Genomic DNA, 21,933 nt, shown 5'->3' with positions numbered 1-21,933 from the left:
ACTTTTCCTCTTTGCTCTGTTATTGTAGTGATTTCTAGTCTCCCAATAACTTATACAGCATGTTCCCAGTCTTTGACAATCTCCTGCAGCATGTCCGCAGTCCCCGAGGCTCTCCTGCGTTATTATTATGCTGGATTTATATAGTGTCAACAGTTTGCGCAGCGTTTTACAACATGAGGGCAGAGAGTACACAGTTACAATACAATTCAATTCAGGAGGAATCAGAGGGCCCTGCTCGTTAAAACTTGCAATCTAGGAAGGAGAGTCAAGTGAAACAAAAAGGTAATAGCTGGGAGGAATGAGTTGATGGAGAAAATAATAGTACAGTTGTTAGGTGTGGGCAGAATAGGCTTTGCTGAGGAGGAGAAGGGTTTTCAGGGATCGTCTAAAAGCAAACAGAGTAGGAGATAGACAGATTGGAGTAGGGATTTCCTTAAGATGGGAGAGGTTATGGAAAAGTCCTGGGAGGCGGTAACGAGGAAGCTAGAGAACAGGAGGTCTTGAGAGGAACGAAGAGAACGATTAGGTTGGTATTGTGAGACAAGGATCGTGATGTAGCAGGGGGCTGAGTTGTGGATGGCTTTCTAATTTGTTAGTATTTTGAATTTAATTTGTTGGGCGAGTGGAAGCCAATGAAGGGATTGACAGAGGAGTAGCAGACACGGAGCAGTTGGTAAGGTGGATGAGCTTGGCAGCAGCATTCATGATGGACTGAAGGGGGGGGGGGGATAGCCTACGTAAAAGGTAAGCCATTGAGGAGGGAGTTGCAGTAGTCGAGGCGAGAGAGGACCAGGGAGTTAACTAGGAGCTTTGTGGTGTCATTGGTTAGAAAGGGGCGTATTCTGGAGATGTTGTGGAGGTTGAGACAGCAAGATTTGGACAGTGATTGGACATGGGGCCTAAAGGATAGATCGGAGTCCAGAATTACACCTCGAACCTTGACATGGGGGGGGGGGGGGGGGCGCTAATAGTTGTGCAACTGATCTTGACAGAGAGATCAGAGGAAGGGCACATGGAGGAGGAAAAAACGGAATTTTTGTAAAATCTTACCTGTAAAATTCCTTTCTCTGAGTCCTCCGACAGTCGCCGCCTCTTCATATTCGTCACATATGGGGTATTAGACTTTGCTCCGAAGGAGTAGCTAGGCAACAGAATATGTTAACAATAAAGCTTTAACATATCCCACCCTCAAGGGGTGGTCCCCTCAGTCAATACCCTCCTACTTCCTGCAACCATATCTCAGTTTTAGTGGAATAGCAGTAGAGTACACAATCAAACCCCAAAAGAGGGGCGGGGGCGGCGACTGTCGGAGGACTCAGAGAAAGGAATTTTACAGGTAAGATTTTACAAAAATTCCGTTTTCTCTTACGTCCTCCGACAGTCGCCGCCTCTTCATATTCGTCACATATGGGGACGTCCCAAAGCAGTGCAAACATGAGGGGTGGGAAACGCATTCGCGCCGAAAGGCAACGCAGTCTCCGCATCAAAGAAGGAACCTTACCAAAGGAAGGAACCAGCTGGGCAACAGCAAAAAACAAGTGCTCAACAGGAGCAACAACCCAGGAAAAGACAAAAAACCAGGGGATACAAAACTTATCCCAACAGCCAGGAGTCCCCAACAAGGGACCCTAGGGAACAGCCGCACTAAGAACCTTGCGGCCAAAGGAAGCATCCGCCGATGCCTGAACATCTACTTTGTAGAATTTTGTGAAAGTGTGCACGGTCGACCAAGTCGCCGCCTTACACACCTGGGCTACAGAAGCCCCATGACGACAGGCCCAAGACGTACTCAGAGATCTAGTCGAGTGCGCCTTCACAGGCACAGGGGGAACCTTCCCCTGCAAGGCATAGGCCTGTTCTATGGTCTGCCTGATCCATTTGGCGATGGTAGAGGCCGAAGCCGCCATGCCCTTCCGAGGACCCTCTGGAAGAACAAAAGACTCAGTCGACTTAAGGTAAACCCTTATCGCCCGAACAACATCCAGAGAGTGCAATCTCACCTCCTTCGGATGTTTAGGCTTCGTGCACAACGAAGGCAAGACAATATCCTCATTAAGATGGAAGTCCGAAACTCGTTTCGGAAGAAAAGAAGGATTAGGTCGCAAGACCACCTTATCCAAATGAATAACCAGGTACGGAGACTTGCAGGACAAAGCCGCCAGCTCCGACACTCTGCGAGCCGAAGTGATCGCCACCAAAAAGGCGACCTTTTTGGACAACATAGACAACGAGATCTCCCTGATCTGTTCAAAAGGAGCACGTTGTAACACAGATAGAACGAGATTCAAGTCCCAAGGGGGCAGAGGATCCCGCCTCGGGGGAACCAGATGCCGCACACCCTGAATAAAGGTGCCAACCAATGGGTTGGAAGCCACGGGACGTTGAAACAGAACGGCCAGAGCAGACACCTGACCCTTTATCGTAGCCAGCGCCAAACGCTGATCAACACCCGTTTGAAGGAAAGACAGCACACGGGACACCGAGTACGTGCGGGGTGAAAACCCCCTGGACTCACACCAGGCAAAATAGGCCTTCCAAGTACGGTAATAAACCTTCCCCGAGGAAGATTTCCTCGCATTGATTAAGGTATGGACGACCTCCGGAGAGAGACCCCTCTCCTTCAGGACCTCGGTCTCAACAGCCAGGCCGTCAAAGCCAGCGACTGTAAAGCAGGATGGTATATCGGTCCTTGAGACAGTAGATCGTCTCGAAGAGGCAGACGCCACGGGGCGTCGACCGCCAGATTCACGAGGTCTGCGTACCAGGACCGGCGAGGCCAGTCCGGTGCCACAAGAATCACCGTGCTGCGTTCCGAGTGTAACCTGCGAAGGAACCTGGACAGCAACTGAATCGGTGGAAACGCGTACATCAGCCTGTACTGATGCCACGGGGCCACTAACGCGTCCGACGCGTCTGCCCGAGGGTCGCGCGTCCTTGCCACGAACCTCTTCACCTTGTTGTTGAGGCGAGACGCGAACAGGTCCACATCTGGAAGACCCCACTTCGCGCACAACGTCTGGAAGACAGCCGGATGGAGAGACCATTCCCCCTGATCCAGGGTCTGGCGACTCAGATAGTCCGCCTGCCAGTTCTCCACTCCCGGAATGTGAACAGCCGTTATCGCCGGGACATGAGTCTCGGCCCAAGACAGAATGTCGGCCACTTCTCGAGCCGCTCGGGCACTCTTGGTGCCCCCTTGGTGGTTGATGTAGGCCACCGCCGTGGCATTGTCCGTCTGCACCCGAACCGAGCAACCCTGCAGCCGGTCCGTCCAGCAATGAAGACAGAGACTTATCGCACGCAATTCCAGAATGTTGATCGGAAGGGAAGACTCCCCCTCCGACCAAGTCCCCTGAGCGGACAGAACGCCCAGAACTCCACCCCAGCCCGACAGGCTGGCATCCGTGGTGATTACCGTCCACGAGATCGGACGAAACGACTTGCCCCCGGACACCAACGGGGACTGGAGCCACCACAGAAGGTTTTCCCTGGTGCGAAGACTCAACGAGATCTGAAGATCCAGAGATTGAGGTCGCCCGTCCCACCTGGACAGGATCTCCGCTTGGAGACCCCGCGTGTGAAACTGTGCGAAAGGAATCGCGTCGAAGGCCGAGACCATCAATCCCAGACATCTCATACACGTCCGCAGAGACGAGTTCGGAACGTCCCTGAGGGACCTGACTTCCTCCCGGAGAGTCCTGAGTTTGTCTTCCGGCAGGAAGACCTTCGCCTGCACCGAGTCCAGTATCATTCCCAGATAGGGGAGACGAACCGACGGACTCAGTGTCGACTTTGGAAAATTTATCGTCCAACCAAACTCCTGTAGAGTTTGCATCGTGACAGACAGGTCCTCCTCCAGACCCTGGCTGGTCGCAGACCGAACCAGAATGTCGTCCAGATACCCCAGGACAGAAACGCCCTGGGCCCTCAATAATGCCAGAACCGGTGCAAGCACCTTGGTGAAGACCCGCGGAGCCGAGGCGAGACCAAAGGGCAACGCCACGAACTGGTAGTGATCCTCCGCAATGGCAAATCGAAGGTACCTCTGATGACCCTCGAATATGGGGATGTGAAGGTACGCATCCTTCAAATCGATGGAGGCCATGAATTCCCCCGGAGCCAGGGCAGCCACCACCGACCGCAGGGATTCCATGCGGAACTTGCGAACCCGCACAGAGCGGTTCAGAGCCTTCAAGTCCAGAATCGGACGAACTTTGCCCTCCTTTCTGGGCACGGTGAACAGATTGGAATAAAACCCCCGAAACCTGTCCCGATGAGGCACCGGAACCACCACTCCCTGAGCCCTCAGGTCCCGCACCGCCAGGTGCAGGTCCCTCAAGCGCTCTGGAGACAGTTGAAGATTTGAGGGAAAAAATCTGCTCTCCGGCCGAGAGAGAAACTCGATCTTGTAACCAGATCGAACGATTTCCAGAACCCATCTGTCCCGCACACGGGCCAACCAGGGCTGAAGAAAACCGAGCAAGCGTCCCCCCACCCCAAAACTGGGTGAGGGCGCCCCTTCAGGCCGAACTGTTATGGGCTGCAGGTCCGGATTGGCCGGACTTCTGTTTACCAGACCAGGGCTTCTTCTGAGAGCCTTGACCTTTGAACGGTTTGCCCTTGTAGTGCGGCCGAAAGGCACGAAAGGACCCCTGAGGGGGCCGAAAATTAGCATGCTTCTTCCCAGAAGCCCCCTTAGCCTTGGGGAAATGGGGCAAGAGAGTGCTCTTACCCCCGGTGATCCCCTTAATCAACACATCCAAGGACTCCCCAAAAAGGCGAGACCCATCATAAGGCAGATTGGCTAAGGTCTTACGTGAAGATTGGTCCACCGACCAACATTTTAACCAAACCAGGCGGCGAGACAACACCGCCACGCTGTGCACACGTGCAGCCAACGGAATCAGGTCCAGGTCCGCATCACACAGATACATGACACCCTGGTGGATCTGATCCACCATATCCAGGGTCGCCGGCGAGGCCGAGTCGGCCACTAGGACGCGCCTAAGCATCTGCGTCCAACTTGCGATCGCCTGGGCCGCCATGACAGAAGCAAACAGAGCCTTAAGCATAGAACCCGTAACAGAATAAGTATGACGGGCAAGAGACTCCAATCTCCTATCCGTGGCATCACGGAAAACAGGGGAACCCTCTGCAGGAATCGCAGTGGCTTTGTTCAAAACCGCAATTGCATGATCCACTGGTGGAGGCACACACCACCTTTCATCAGTGGCAGGCGAAAAAGGATAACGCAGCTTGAATTTACTCGGTACCGCAAAAGGCTTGCGCAGATCGCGCCATTGATCCTTAACAGCGCGCTGAAAATCAGCATTGCAGGGAAAAACCTGCGGCGTCCTGCGTTTCCTCTGCGTCCCATAAGCCGCCAAGGCAGCGGGGGGACACACTTCGTCCTGCAAACGCAGCGTTTGCTTAATGGAAGCAATCAACTCATCCATGATTGCAAGCTCTTCAGGCGAGCCAGGGGGAGAATTATCAACCCCCTCAACTTCAGCCTCCACCTCAGACCCCACTAGATCAAGAGAGGAGCGGGACCCCGATAAGGAGGCCCCTGCCAGAACAGCCCCATCACCTTCACCCTCAGAATCAGAGGAAAGAGCAACTCTGGGCCCTTTTAGTAGATTGAGCAGCCACCAGCATTTGCACCTGAGCAGCAAGGCCAGCCACAATAGTGGCTAAATCCCCCCCTGGGGGGGAAACAGCGGTCCCCTGGCTTTCCACCAATACTGTAGGAAATTTGCCCTCCTGAGAATCCATTGCCCCTGTAATGCCAGACAACCAAGGGTTAACTGCCCCTTTTAAGCAAGCGCGGCAAGCGCAGCCCACCGCACCACACTCAAGCACAATGAGACCCCCACAGGGAATATGCAAACTGAACACAGGCAATGGATAGCAAGAACAGAAGGATAAAACCTGAGGAGACCCTCGCCGCTGCTGCTGCCTCGATCGGTGTTCCAGGAAAGAGGAAGTGATGCTGCCAGGGCGCTTCTATGTAAGCCTATGGAGGCTACAAGAAAATGGCCGCCATGCATGTAAACCATGCGGCCGGAGCGGGTGTAGGCAAAATGGCGTCGTTTGGCGCCGAAACCGCCGCTCCACAGTGCATTAAAACACACATTACATTCCAATATCAGAATACATGTCAGATCGCCGCAGCGATCGCCGTATAGTGCCCAAACATGCCAAAAAAACATGCCCCACAGCACACAGCTTCTCACACTGACCAGTCTGACACACACAGTGTCATACAGCTCCCCCCCCTCCTTGCAGCCCACAGCATGCAGCCGAGAGATAGGGAGACAAGCAGTGTGAATAGAGGCAGGTTACACAGTCCCAGACTGACACCCCCCCAGACAGACAGGTCCCCACATAGATACACTTACCTCACATGGCGTGGGGGACCCGCACAGGCGAACAAGCCGCTGCACATGAGGCAGGGAGAGTCGCAATTCAAGACGCACAAAATGGGGGTTAAGAAACCGCACAGCGTCCAGTGAGGTAGCCACCTCACCAATCATCCCTGCACCGAACAGGGATGGGTCGTTCACTGTGCCAGGAGCGTTACCTGGCTGAACGCTCGATGGCAGACTGGGAAGCCACTGACCCACGACCTGCGACCAGGGGGATCAGCCCGAGACCCAGTCCGCATGATCCTCTTCGTCCGAAGAACTAACTAACGCTGACAAAATAACAGCTAAATAAAGGTAGAGAGAAAAACTCAAACAAAATATTAAAAAGAAGAAAGAGTCTGGGACAGAAAGTCCCAGCACAGAGAGAGCCAGCCACTCCTGACAAGCTAGACATTAAAACTGAGATATGGTTGCAGGAAGTAGGAGGGTATTGACTGAGGGGACCACCCCTTGAGGGTGGGATATGTTAAAGCTTTATTGTTAACATATTCTGTTGCCTAGCTACTCCTTCGGAGCAAAGTCTAATACCCCATATGTGACGAATATGAAGAGGCGGCGACTGTCGGAGGACGTAAGAGAAATGAGCTTGGTTTTGGATAGATTGAGTTTGAGGAAGTGGTGTGACATCCAGACTGATATGTCGGTTAGTAAATTAGTGATATGTGAGAAAAACAGAGAAGTAAGCTAAGAGGTAGAGAGATAAATGTGGGTGTCGTCGGCATAGAGATGGTATTCAAAGCCATGGGAGGCTGATCCAGGGAGGAGGTGTAGATTGAGAATAGGGGAGGTCCAAGAACAGAACCTTGGGGGACCCAAACAGAAAAAGGAAGAGGAGAGGAGGAAGTAGAATTGTAAGTAAAGGCCCGTACACACGTACCGATCGTCGGCATACAAACGTCGGTGGACGAAGGATCTGCCGATTGTACGCGTGTTAGTATGGTGCCTCCGACAGATGTCTGCGCACAATCCGCGGACAAAAGTCTTTCGTGCAAACATGAAAATATTTGTATGCCGACACCAGAACGGACGATTGTTCGCCTGTCAGTACACAATTCGGCCGACAGACCGCAGATTTGCAAGACTGGGCATGCTCAGAAAATAGAAAACACAGGGAAAGTTAACCATTACATGACATCACTTCTGCAGTCGGCGGACAAAATTCTTGTGCTGTCCTTGTGCTGTCTTTGCACTTTTCAGCAGACACCGACATCCCGGGGAGAAAAGAGGAACATTTGTAAGCCGACCATCGGTACGTGTGTACGGGGCTTAAGGCTAAAGGTTCGGTTGGATAAGTAGGAAGAGAAACAGCGAAGTACTACAGTCACAGAGACCAAATGCGTGGAGTTTTTTTGAGGAGGACAGCAGAGTCAAAGGCAGGAGAAAGTTCCAGGAGTAGAAGTACAGAATACTGTCCAATGGTTTTGGCCGTTAGTAGATTGTGCCATGCCCGCAGTCCCCGGTGTGCTCCTGTGCCATGACTGCAGTCCCCGGTGCGCTCCTGTGCCATGCCCGCAGTCCCCGGTGCGCTCCTGTGCCATGCCCGCAGTCCCCAGTGTGCTCCTGTGCCATGCCCGCAGTCCCCGGTGCGCTCCTGTGCCATGCCCGCAGTCCCCGGTGCGCTCCTGTGCCATGCCCCGCTCTCCCCGATGCTCTCCTGTGCCATGCCCGCAGTCCCCGATGCTCTCCTGTGCCATGCCCGCAGTCCCCGATGCTCTCCTGTGCCATGCCCGCAGTCCCCGATGCTCTCCTGTGCCATGCCCGCAGTCCCCGATGCTCTCCTGTGCCATGCCCGCAGTCCCCAATGCTCTCCTGTGCCATGCCCGCAGTCCCCAATGCTCTCCTGTGCCATGCCCGCAGTCCCCAATGCTCTCCTGTGCCATGCCCGCAGTCCCCAATGCTCTCCTGTGCCATGCCCGCAGTCCCCAATGCTCTCCTGTGCCATGCCCGCAGTCCCCAATGCTCTCCTGTGCCATGCCCGCAGTCCCCAATGCTCTCCTGTGCCATGCCCGCAGTCCCCAATGCTCTCCTGTGCCATGCCCGCCGTCCCCAATGCTCTCCTGTGCCATGCCCGCCAGTCCCCGATGCTCTCCTGTGCCATGCCCGCAGTCCCCAATGCTCTCCTGTGCCATGCCCGCAGTCCCCAATGCTCTCCTGTGCCATGCCCGCAGTCCCCAATGCTCTCCTGTGCCATGCCCGCAGTCCCCGATGCTCTCCTGTGCTATGCCCGCAGTCCCCGATGCTCTCCTGTGCCATGCCCGCAGTCCCCGATGCTCTCCTGTGCCATGCCCGCAGTCCCCGATGCTCTCCCGTGCTATGCCTGCAGTCCCTGATGCTCTCCTGTGCTATGCCCGCAGTTCCTGATGCTCTCCCGTGCTATGCCCGCAGCCCCTGATCATCTCCTTTATTATGTCCACAGTCTCTGACCATCTTCTGTATCATGTCCATAGTCTTTGACTATATTGTTATGTGCCATCTCTGAGAATATTCTCTAAATGATATGTGTGGCCCTTTGGTGATGTTGGAAGGGGGATCATTTCAGGAAAGCTGACCACCACTGCCGTAAACTAAAGAGAGACAAAATTTGTAACAGGTTTTATCTATAAATATATCTAGCACTTTTATTAAAATCCATAGTTAAGAGAAGGACTCTTAAAACTCATAGCTAAAACTCCAGATAGTTTATTTATAAGCAGAGTGTGCCATCTAGAGGATAGAATTTGACTTACCACATCAGGAATGTGATGGGGGTTCATCTTGTTAATAAACTCATCATTTAAATTACAGTTTGCAAGATCAAATCTGAAAAAAAGGATTTGCAAAAAAAATTGATTTACAATTCCAGATGAGGTATCAGAAACACAAACAATCCCGACAACTTTAAACTTGGAAAACTTATTCTGCTAAGCTTAGTATTATCTGCAAGTAGCTGAACAAAGCAGATCATTAGGGAAAAGCAGTGCTGCGATGCCTGGGAGGTGTGTGTAATTTAGCAGTACACCCACACACACTCCAATGGGAACAGAGTCTCTGAGCACTCAAAATAACAAACTGCTCAGGAACAGACGTGACAGCCAGCACTACAGGGCACACAAACTTTTCTAAAATAAAACACGAATATGCCCTATGGAGTTTACTGTAGGTAAACAGTCGTTTTGCATAGCAGATCACAGAATGCGTTCTATATGTAGCAATACGACTGGTTTTTCAGTAGAAAACACAGCAAGCAATTATCTCAAAATGTTGCAGCTATCTATAGACCAAGAAGAAAGTCATATTGAATCAACTGCTTTAACTGAACGAATACAAATACATCTGACATTTATAAAGAAGGGGCTTTGGAACTAAAGAGATGTACATTGAACTGAGATTTTTTTATTGGTTAAATTGCACTTTTCTAGTTGCTGGCCCACATACAATATATCCTGACAATTACCAATTTGTTTTTATGGGGGATATAGCAGGAGATCACAAGATTTTCTTGCCTGCTTCACAGTCACAACAAAAACCTGCACATCCCTGTTCATACTCTTGCATCTTTGGTACAGGTATATCTATATGCACCGGTGTGCAGAAAGGGATGAGTGCCATCGCAGTCAATGACACAGGCAGAAAAGGGATGAGTGACATCGCAGTCAATGACACAGGAACTGCAAAAACAAAAATGAAGCAGTGCCGCTGTCTAATGTCATTATGTCAGAGGACTGAATTAAAGCACAATTTCACCTTAAAAAAAAAAAATGCATTGCTCTTTGCAGGTTAAAAAATAAATTAAAAAAATGTGCATTTTTATTTTTTTCGCTGCAAAGTTTTGTACACACAATCAGTGGATTGCAAGTCCCAAGTTGGGCTGCTGCAGACACATCCTCCAGTTCTTTAGCACTGTAAGCTTTCTGTCAGAAAGCAGGAATAAGTGTGAATGGATTATGAGGGCGCTCATCAGCACCCTCACTATCCATTGAGAGCTACAAGTCTGTCTGCCACAGTGGCAGATGGGACTTGTAATTTCTTCATTCACAGATTCCTGTCAAAGAGAGCACACCTTGTTTACCGACTGGAGAATGCCCAGCATTATCTAGGCCTCTGTTCCCAAGCCTGACTGTCCGTGGACTGTCCAATTCATTGGATTTCCTTTTACTTAATCATGGAGGCTCCGCATCATATGTGGCCAATACCTATAGCAGTCTGCATGCAAATGCACCCTTCCTAGGAATGCTCACATCTCCACACTGACATCCACCCATCAAGGCATTAATAATTGCCTAACTCCCCTCAAGAGCCATCCCACTGCTTGCATCAGGATCTGAGGGCGGTCAGCAGCCTGATTGCTCAGTTCTCGGGCAGTGAGGGACAGATGCAGCTCAGATCAATTTTTTTGTTTTAATCCCACACTTCCTTTAATCCAGAACATTTTTAGCTGTTATATCAGCCAAAATTGATTCACCAACTACCAACTCAATCTGAATGAATGCATATGCAAGCAACAAATTACTTTTTATACCCTTGTTTGACAAAAACAGTATTTTTGCTTCTAAGCCCTTTCACATGCATACCCCTACCCCCCTTCTAATCCCACACATTAACCCCTAATCTCCATCTCACTGTATGGTGACCTGTACATTAACCCCTTCACCCCTCTCTTTGTGTATGACCTGTACATTAGGAATGTGCCATGTCTAGTGCATATGTTATACCATCATAAATGACAATTTGTGAGTATATAAGTGGTGCTTCAGTGAGTTCCGTTATATAAAAGTGCTTGTGTGCATATAAATTAATTCATACTCATCACCCTTATTAATTCATACCATCACTATATACCCTTTGCGAGGTGCATCTGTGAGCACAAATAGAGAGGTACTTCCAGGAAAGACTCTGTAGCTGCCAGGAACCACCTTTTTATTGTGAATCACCGGATAAGGAGAACACGACAGGATAACGCCGCCAGTTCAGACACTCTGCGCGCAGAGGTGATAGCCACCAAAAAGGCCACCTTCTGGGATAGCGTAAGCAGGGGAATCTTCCAAATATTTTCAAAGGGAGGCTCCTGTAGAGCTGAAAGCACCAAATTAAGATCCCAAGGCGGCAACTGAGCCCGCACTGGAGGAACCAAATGTCGGACACCCCAAAGAAAAGTACGCACCAGGGAGTGTGGCCAAAGGTCGTTGGAAAAAGACTGCCAAGGCCTATACCTGGCCCTTGATGGTGCTCAAGGCCAATTTCTGTTAAAACTCCCATTAAAGGAAGGTCACTATCCAAGCCACCGAGATGGAGCGAGGATGAACCCCAAACGACTCACACTATGCAATGTACGTCTTCCGCATACAATGGTAGATCTTCCTAGAGGTAGATTTCCTAGCTTTTAAGCAACATAGGAATCACTGACTCAGACAAATCTCTATCCTTCAGCAACTGGCGTTCAACAGTCAAGCCGTCAAAGCCAGCGACTGTAAATCAGGCTGGGAGATCGGTCCTTGGGACAGCAGATCCTCCCTGAGAGAAAGCTTCCAAGGAACTTCGGTGATCAGCCGTACAAGATCGGCGTAGCAAGCCGGGCAAAGCCAGTCCGGGGCCACTAAGATGACTAGAATCCATTCTGCCTCAATCCTGCGTAGGAGTCTGGGCAGAAGCTTGAGAGGAGAGAAGGCCTAGATCAGACAATACTGACCCCACAGGGCCACCAGCGTATCTGTGGCATCCGCCAGTGGATACTTGACCGAGCCACAAACCTCTGCATCTTTCAGTTGAGCCAAGACGCCAACAGATCCACCTCTGGGGTGCCCCACCAGAGACACAGCTGATGAAACCCCTCCGGATGAAGGGACCACTCCCCGTGGTCCAACACCTGCCAACAGGGGTAATCCGCCTGCCAATTTTCCACCCAGGGAATGTGTATGTTGGAGAGGGCTGGAACAAACCGTTCTGCCCACCTTAGAATGCCGGCAACCTCCAGGGCACTTCTTGTGTCTCCTTGGTGATTGGCATAAGCCACGGCTGTGGCATTGTCCGATTTAATGCGCGCTGGGCATCCCTGAAGACGATCCATCCAATGATCCAGACACAGTCTGTTCGCTCAGAGTTCCAGGATATTGATCGGTAGTTTGGACTCTTCTAGCGTCCAGATCTCTGAGCAGAATGCTTGCCGAGGAAGCCTCCCCAGCCAGACCGGCAAGCCTCAGTGGTGACCACTGTCCAATACAAGCAGAGGAAGGATTTTTCCAACCGAAGCAACGGAGAGCGAAGCCACCATATCAGGGACTCCTTTGTTCCCAGACTTAGCCAGATCTGATTGTCCAGAGACTGAGGAGTCTTGTTCTACTTGGTCGGAATCTTCCTTCGCAGGGACCTTGTATGGAACTGTGTAAACAGAACCACCTCAAAAAGGTAGGTACCATCAGGCCCAGCACTAGCATGCAAGTCCGGAGGGATAACCATTTGTTGGACAGCAGGAGGCAAATTGCAGTCTGCAATTTCCGGAGTTTGTCCAGAGGAAAGAACACTCTTGGTACAGCCGAGTCCAGAGTCAGGGCTCAGTCAGCTTTGTGGACGGAACCAGGGCAGACTTCTGAAAATTCATAAGCCAGCCGAACTCCCACAGAGTTCGTATTGTGATCTCCAGGTTCTCCACCAGAGCAGGGGGAAACTCTGCTCGCAGAAGGAGATCGTCCAAGTAGCCCAGTACCGTGATCCCCCGTTGGCATAGCAAGGCTAGCACCAGAACCAACACTTTTGTAAAGACCCAAAGAGTGGAGGGGGAGACCAAAGGTTAACGCCACAAACTGATATGCTTCTCTCCTACAGCAAAGCGGAGAAAACGCTGGTAAATGGCACATATTTGAATGGGAAGACAGGCATACTAGATATTTATAGACACAGGGATGCCACCACATTTCGAATGGACTCCACTCTGTACCCTCACAAAGCAGTTTAGCGCCTTGAGGTCCAGGATTGGACGCACTTTGCCTTCCTTCCTGGACTGTGAACAGGTTTGTGTAAAAATCCTGAAAACATTCCGAAGTCGGAAACCGGGACAATCACCCCTTGAGGAACAGGTCTTGTACTGACCCAAACAGACTCTTTAACCGGCCTGGGGACAGCCACAGATTGCATGGAAAAAACCTTGCCGGGGGACAAGAGCGAAACTCGATCTTTTAGCCGGACCGAATGACTTTGTGGACCTACTTGTCTTGTACCAAGAAAGTTCATGGGTCCGGAAACCAGCAAGGAGGTCCCCCCACCCCGATACGGGTGAGGGCGCACCTTAATGCAGAAAGAGCCTTGTCCGTAGGTTTGGAGAAGCCCACTCCTGGCTTGCCAGACCAGGTTCATTTGGATCCGCCACAGGAGGCCCTGAAAGGCTTTGAGCCCTTGTCAGTCGACACCGAGGGATGAAAAAACGTCTTATGAGCAGAGAAGGAAAGTCCACGTCTACGACGAGGTTCCTTGCCCTTAGTAGCCTGCGGAAGAAAGGCACTCTTCCCCCCGTGAGACCTTTAAGGCCCGGGACTCTTCATCTGGAATCATGGTTGTCTTGTTTTATCTGGAAACCGGAGGGTCCACCACCGGTGGGACAGTCCGCTTCTTAGGAAGGGACTCCTCGTAGGGGTAACGCTTAGCAAAGTGCTTCAGAACCCCACGGGAACGCTTTGGTCATCCCCACTCTTAAGCAACAATTCTGTCAAAATAAGCAGAGAATGGAAACACCTTTGCTGCTCTGGATGGCTTGTGGGTGCCAAAGGGTACCTGCGCCTCTGTCGCAGCTTCAGCTGCATTCTCCACCTTTAGGGTCTCACGCACAGATACAATCAGTGCATCCACCAGCGCCTTTTCAAGTGCGGTCGCAAGCATGGAGGAATCATCCTCACGATCATAGGATTCCAGGCGCGTGGTCGCAGACCCAGAAAGGTGACATGTACGGGGCGGCCGAATTAGATTCAGGATCTGATGAGACAAATGAGGGAGGGGGAGGCATGGGGAAGGCGGGGCGCTTTTTGCTAGCCGCCTCCACACGGGACACAAGGGACTCTAGGACCGCCATCAGTGCATGGATGGTTGGGACCGGGAGGGCCCCGCAGCCTCAGAGAGGGGATCAGGTGTGGAGATGTACTTCAAAGACTCCATGAATCACTAGGGGGACCCCACAAAAAAGTGTAACACACTGAAAAGGGAAAAACCCCACCGCGCTGACAGCACCGACCGGTCGCCAAGCACAAGGCACAGAGCGATCCTCAGCAGAGAGAGAGAGTACCCCACCAGACTCACCACCCACCAACACAGGCACTTGCAACCTCCAGGAGAATCTGCACTACACGTGTGGCGATCAAGAAGCTAAATGATCCAGGAGTCAACACCAGGGGATAAGGAGGAGCTCCCACTGACGAAATCGCCACCCACAGGGCTCCACTGTCATGGTTGCCACTATTTGCAATGGCAGACCTCAAGGAAATGGCCGTCTGGACTACAAAAAACATGGCCGCCATGTATAGGCTTACACAGGCTACAAAAAATTGTAGCCCTGCGTGGCACCACAAGGCATACAGGGACCCAGAATTGGGAGACTAGGCCTCAAGGACAGATCCAGGGAAAACGGGGGCCCAGGCAGGAGCCCCCACCAGGTACAAACACCTTATGCACAGTCGATCGTCCGGTCGCCAGCGGCACCCCCCCCCCCAATCCCCCATCACCAGGTAGCGCCCTGCTTCCATCCAAGACCAGTGACCAGACCACCCAAAGAGCCCCAGTTTATGTGGAGGGAGTGGCGGGCTGAGGGACTCGGCAAAAATGGGGGGGGGGTGCCTGCGGGAAGGAGGGGATCCCGAGAGTCCAACCGTCCCAAGGGGCTCATGTCCACCCCAAAACACTCCAGGGGCAGAGGGGGGACAGCTACTCACCATACCAGGAACCAGATGGGCACCGCTCCAGACAGATCATCCTCTCCATTGAAATGGGGGCTGTCGGCCATGAGGAACGCCGCGACTAAGGCCGAGGTTAGGTTATATGCGACCTCGCAAGGAGTTTAACTCGCAGGGCCAGCTCCCGTCCAGTGAGGCTATGTCGCTGCCGACCTAGCGTAGAGCTGAGGACTGCGCATGCTCGCTGTGGGGTGACCACTGGATCTAGATTATCCAGCCCATCACCCAGTTCGGCAGTTGATAGTAGATCTTACAGGAAAAATCCAGGAGGAAAACATTTTCTATCTAAAAAATGTTGCCAGGACCAAAGATCCCATCAAGGAACTAGGTCCTTACTCCTGACTAGGTAGAAAAAAAAAAAGTGAGTGACTATAGCAGGGAGAGGGAGTGTACCCCCTGGGACTGCCCATGGGTGTAGCCAGTAGTTTTTTCTGCCTAGTGTCCTACTCCTGTAGGGGGCAGTATAACCCAATGGTCAAGAATGACAGGAGCTGTGTCCATCAATGAAGGAAAGAGAAAAGTATTTATGTTGTTTTTTATATGTATACACACATTTGCATTACATTGCCATTTTAAACTGACTGGGTGATGGTTTACATATACTGGTAAAGGAAAATGGAAAAAGTAAAAAGGAAAAAGGCAGCCCCCCCACCAAATACTCAACTCAGCCCGATCTTGGTCCAGTGCTGTGCACTCTGCAGCAGCTCTTCTACCCTTTCCTGGCTCTCATAGGCTTGGCTGAGAGCCGTTGGCTTGTGCTGCTGTCAGTCAAAACCTGTGAGCAGAGAGCAGGCAGAGGAGCTGAGCCAGGCTGTGTGTCTAAATATACTGCAAACAAGCTCGACTCAGGTGTCCACACAAATGCACCCATAGTAACAGACTTCCTATGGGGGCACTCAGTGGGGGGGGGGGGGGGGGGGGGTCAGGAAAGCCGGCAGGGGACCTGAAAAGAGGCTTTGTGCAAAACCATTGCACAGAGAAGGTAAGTATTGCAAGTTTATTTTAATTTAGAAAAAAAATAAAAATCGGACCTTTAATATCACTTTAAGCAATAATAATTGATTGTAGTTTGGCACGCAATCCTCATCTTTTCCTGCACTATACAGATGGTCACTAACTCCAGATTTTCTATCTAACCATATATGTAAATCACATACAAAAAAAAAAAAAAAAAAAAGATAGCATACCCCTGGACCAAGTCCCCAGGATTCAACAGATGCCCCAAGTGTGTACGACAGTGGTACTGTTGGCTGGTGTTCATTTCAGATGTTTTTTGAACCCAAACTTCAGCGAGACTATGCTGTGTTAAAAGAAAATGGAAAGAAAGTTATATATTTTTCTGGGAATACATGAACAAAAAGTAACTCCTCTCCAAGCCCCATAAAAGTCTATGAGGTTCTACAGCACATACACAGGCCGCGGGAAACATGGTAAGGTCCAGCCGCAGGTTATCACTGCTACAGCAGAACCTTTAGAATATCAGGCAGGCAAAGATGATTGCACACTGATGACAGTAAAAGTTCCACCTTACTTATTACCAAAGTTTGAAACCTTCACAGAATCACAGGACACAGATATGGAGCAAAATGTGTGCATTGTATATCAACTGTGACAGAGCCTCAATAGTTTCGGTGCCAGAACTCAATAAGCATTCAGCTGAGGAGGGCACAATGTGAGTGCAGGAAAAGTTTAAGAAAAGTTTCTGAAAATACTTTTCAAAAGTTTCCTTACTCATCATTCAATAAAGCAGAGAAAAATGTATTTTCAAAGTGCAGCAACCTGTAATAACCTAGAACTCCACTTAAATTGGAAGTAAACTCTGTTACACTACTTGTACCTACAGGTAAGACAATAATTCGGATTACCTGTAGGTACTGTGAATACCGCCTAAACTTGCACAGCTTAGGAGATTTTCAGAGTGCATGCAGCTTGGGACTTTTAATTTCGTTTCTATTTGTTTTTAGGATTCAGATATTGTTTTTTTTATTTGCACGAATTTTATCATGCAGGAGGAGATTACCTGAGAATCACGAACCTGTATTTTCCACTTTATGGATTGAGATTTTCTTTACTTATATAATTTTAGCTTTATGCACAATAAGTTCTGTGTATTTTCTGTCGTGCTTTATTGATTTAGCGCCACACTATTTGGTTTTACGTGCTATAATTTTCCCCCAGCGTAGAATTTTCATTTTTATAATATATATATATATATGTTACACTTTTTAAACTGGACCAATGTAACTACAGTAAAACCTTGGATTAAGTTTGGTTTGAGAGCATCTTAAAAGACAAGCAACATTTTTTTATAAATGTTGACTTGATAAACAAGCGATGTCTTGATATACAAGTAGCGTCATGTCACAACTGAGCATAAAAGAGAAGACAGGCACCTCTAAGAGTAGCAATATGGTTACATTTCATGAAGGTACAATGTTTAGCAACTCACATGGTTGATTAAAAGAGGCACATCTAAGTATGCCGGCATCTGGGGGAAAACTATCCACATAGACCACCGTCCTCACCGCCATCAGCGTTATCCCTTCCACGCTGCGCCCTAGAGTGCTTCAAGCCTCACTTTCAGATCGCTCTACTGCAGGGTAGTCTTCCCTGTCACGATTGTGGACTGATGGCGGTGTGAGCCGGCGGTGAGGAGGACTGTATGTGGACAGCTTTACCCTGGATGCTTGCATTCTTAGATGTGCCTCTTTTAATCATCAACCACGCGAGTTGCTAAATGAACATTCATTACCCTTTCTGGACCGGAAGGTTTTACCCCCTTAATGACCAGGCCATGTTTTGCAATTTGGCACTGTGTGACTAACTGGTAATTGCGCAGTCATGCAATGCTGTACCCAAATGAACTTTATGTCCCTTCTTTCCCACAAATAGAGCTTTTTTGGTGATATTTGATGACCTCTGGGTTTCTTTTTTTTTTGCGATATAAACTAAAAAAGACAGAAAATTTAGAAAAAAAAAAAAATTTTCTACTTTTTCTTACAAAAAAATATCCAATAAACTAAATTTTTGTCATACATTTAGAACAATATATATTTAGCCATGTGTCTTTGATTTAAAAAAAAAAAAAAAAACAACTCAATAAGCGCATTTATTGGTTTGCGCAAAAGTTATAGCTTCTACAAACTATGGTGTAAATACTGGAATTTATGCAGCTTTTACTTTCTGACTGCCTATCTCATTTCTTGAAGTGCTAAAATGGCAGGGCAGTACAAATCCCCCCCCCCCCCCCCACACACAAATTACCCCTTTTTGGAAAGCAGACACCCCAAAGAATTTCCTGAGAGGCATGTTGAGCCCATTGAATATTCAATTATTTTGCCACAGGTGTTTGAAAAACCTTTTTACACAAAGTTGTCATTGAAATTATATATTGTTCACGCATGCCACTGGTATATGTGAAATTACACCCCAAAATACATTCTGCTGCTTCTCCCGAGTATGGGGATACCACATGTGAGACTTTTTGGCAGTCTAGCCGAGTATAGGACCCCGAAAACCTAGGCCGCTGGTGCTTGCCAGTTCACAAGAAGGTTGAGCGGCACTAGTACCGACACTCTGCTGCATACGAGAACCATTCCATTGTTGCACCTCAGCAACAGAAAACGGGGTCGGGTACGCCTAACCTTAGCAGGGACCACTCAGTCGTCAGAGCTGTCAGGGTGCCGCTGCTCTCTACAGGTTTGAAATACCGAGCCTGATTCTGACAGTGAGGCTTCCCCATCATTCCTGATCTGTAATGCTCAGCATTGTGTAGGCCTCTTCACTAGTGTACCTCGGTTTGGACATTTTGGCCAATAAATGTATAGGTACCTAGTGTGACTCACAGTTTAAACACCTAGTTGTCAAGAACTGTTTGAACCTCTACCAAAAAATTTAACTGCTAGCGCTAGCAGAGATCAGGCCTGACTCTGCTAACTTTGCAGTTTAGTGCACTGTGTATTGGAAGGGACAGTAATCTGCTGATACTGCACTTCTTAAGCAGGTGCTGGCAGGTGTCAGGACTGATCCTGCTAACACTGCGTTTTGGGAACACTATACTAAACTATTGAGGAAGCTAGTATAGTTCTAATCAGATCAAAGATATTGATCCGTTCAGACACTATACTAGTAATTGAGGTGTTTAGTGTGCGTGTGTGTTTCACTTGCAATCAAAGGGGTAAAATGTATTACTAAATATGCAGCGGGCAATCTGACGCTATCCTGTATTGACGCTTACTAACGTTAACGCTAACTGATTGTCACCTGTGACACGAATACAGTGATCAGAAAAAAGATTTGTACACTATAATAGGGACACTGTGACAGGGCAATGAAGGGGTTAAACTAGGGGTGATCAGAAGGTTAAATCTTTATTAGGGGATGTAGGACAGGTACCCTAAACCTATCTGGGACTCCCTCTATCTACCATTAACTGTGTCTCACACTAACTGAAGTCACAAGTGACACTAATACAGTGATTAGTAAATTATCTGTATACAGTGTACACTGTGACAGGGAGTGAAAGGGTTAACTGGGGGGGGGGGGATCAGGGGGTAATTGTGCGCATATGTGTACTGGTGTCAGTGTAGCGCTTGTGTACTCACAGTTGATGTTCTCTTACGCTGAAAAGGTCTCCAGGGGAGAAGATTGTATCATATCCTGTGCCTGTGTTTACATTACACAGGCACAGGACGTTCTGCAATTGGTCAGAACCAATCACCAGGTCCAGGCCAAAAATTATTGGCCTGGACCTGATGACTGATTTGTTCTGAACCAAATAAGAACATTGCGGGGACGGCGGGCGTGCGACCGACGTAAAGTTACGTCGGTTCACGCAGCCGAGGCCACCTTGCTACAGTAAAACTGTGTTGTAAGGGGGGATGGGTGCGCTGATAGTGTGTTGAAGCTGCTCCCGGTATTCAGTGCTTTTGAATATGGATAAATGTATATGTAGTGTGGGGTGCGCTAAACAACAAATAATGAATATATAACATATATCAATATGTGAACCAAATCAACAAAAGTAAATATATATAACCTATATCAATCCGTGAAGCCAATTAATAATACAAATCAATTGGTGCATAAACATAAAAGTTCATAAGTGTCCATAAATATTGTGCAGGTGAGTAGAATTGTATTCTATCCAAATAATACGTGTATCCACCACCGAGTGAAATTCATCCTTACCAAACGGAAATAAATAAGGTGCAACTATATTTTCTTGTGCTGAAAAAATAGCCAATCTCCTTGTGAACAAACACCACGTGTAAATCACCAAGAATTAGTCTCTTACCAGATGGTAATAGGTATGCACTTGTTCAGTGAAACCACCGCCTTGCTTCCTCTTTAAAATCCTGAAGTGGGATGTAGAACCGCTCTACCTTTCTTTCTCCACTAGATGGCAACGAGTACCAGCAAGAAACACAGCATCCTCCTTCTTCACAAGCTCACAAAACCACCGTGTATTGAAGGAAAAAGGAGGACTAATAGTGTATTACCCTTGAGATTTATTCAAAAAACAGTTGATATTGCACTTACAATTAGATGTCTTGTATTCAGCATACACATAGGCATACGAATTCCTGCAAAGGCTTGCGGCCGGCTGCAGCACGGACCGCAAGTTGTGTGTGACGTGTGCGCCTCCTAATCTGACCGGTTTCTTCCCATAGGACTTCTACTGTGACAGAAACTCCTGTCTCAGTAGATAACCAGGAACTCCTGTCTCAGTAGAAGTCCTATGGGAAGAAACCGGTCAGATTAGGAGGCGCACACGTCACACACAACTTGCGGTCCGTGCTGCAGCCGGCCGCAAGCCTTTGCAGGAATTCGTATGCCTATGTTTATGCTGAATACAAGACATCTAATTGTAAGTGCAATATCAACTGTTTTTTGAATAAATCTCAAGGGTAATACACTATTAGTCCTCCTTTTTCCTTTAATACACGGTGGTTTTGTGAGCTTGTGAAGAAGGAGGAGGCTGTGTTTCTTGCTGGTACTCATTGCCATCTAGTGGAGAAAGAAAGGTAGAGTGGTTCTACATCCCACTTCAGGATTTTAAAGAGGAAGCAAGGCGGTGGTTTCACTGAACAAGTGCATACCTATTACCATCTGGTAAGAGGCTAATTCTTGGTGATTTACACGTGGTGTTTGTTCACAAGGAGATTGGATATTTTTTCAGCACAAGAAAATATAGTTGCACCTTATTTATTTCCGTTTGGTAAGGATGAATTTCACTCGGTGGTGGATACACGTATTATTTGGATAGAATACAATTCTACTCACCTGCACAATATTTATGGACACTTATGAACTTTTATGTTTATGCACCAATTGATTTGTATTATTAATTGGCTTCACAGATTGATATAGGTTATATATATTTACTTTTGTTGATTTGGTTCACATATAGATATAGGTTATATATTCATTATTTATTTGTTGTTTAGCGCACCCCACACTACATATACAGTAAAACTGTGGAGGGTGGTCGGCAACTGGTTAAATTTAGCCATCTCATTACACTTCGAAGCGCATCTCTTCTCTATTATACTCTTTAGCTCCTGCTGGATTTTGAAGGACTTCTGTATAAATGG

The 21,933-nt window shown here is 48.7% G+C and overlaps 1 protein-coding gene across 1 annotated transcript in view; it reads right to left on the bottom strand.

The window, feature by feature from the left end:
- Nucleotides 1–21,933, bottom strand: part of NMD3 (NMD3 ribosome export adaptor) — a 121,882-nt gene that overhangs the window by 9,825 nt on the left and 90,124 nt on the right. Inside the window, exons 12-13 of the mRNA XM_082248887.1 lie at nucleotides 16,525–16,637; nucleotides 9,155–9,227 (exon numbers count right to left, since the gene is read on the bottom strand). Of these exons, the coding sequence (XP_082105013.1) occupies nucleotides 9,155–9,227; nucleotides 16,525–16,637 (186 nt within the window). The remainder of the gene's footprint in view (nucleotides 1–9,154; nucleotides 9,228–16,524; nucleotides 16,638–21,933) is intronic.

The sequence above is a fragment of the Pelophylax lessonae genome (assembly GCF_965119305.1).
Source record: "Pelophylax lessonae genome assembly, chromosome: 3".
Taxonomy (NCBI): domain Eukaryota; kingdom Metazoa; phylum Chordata; class Amphibia; order Anura; family Ranidae; genus Pelophylax; species Pelophylax lessonae.
Note: the sequence above shows the minus strand (reverse complement) of the source record. Positions and strands in the feature narration are given on the sequence as shown.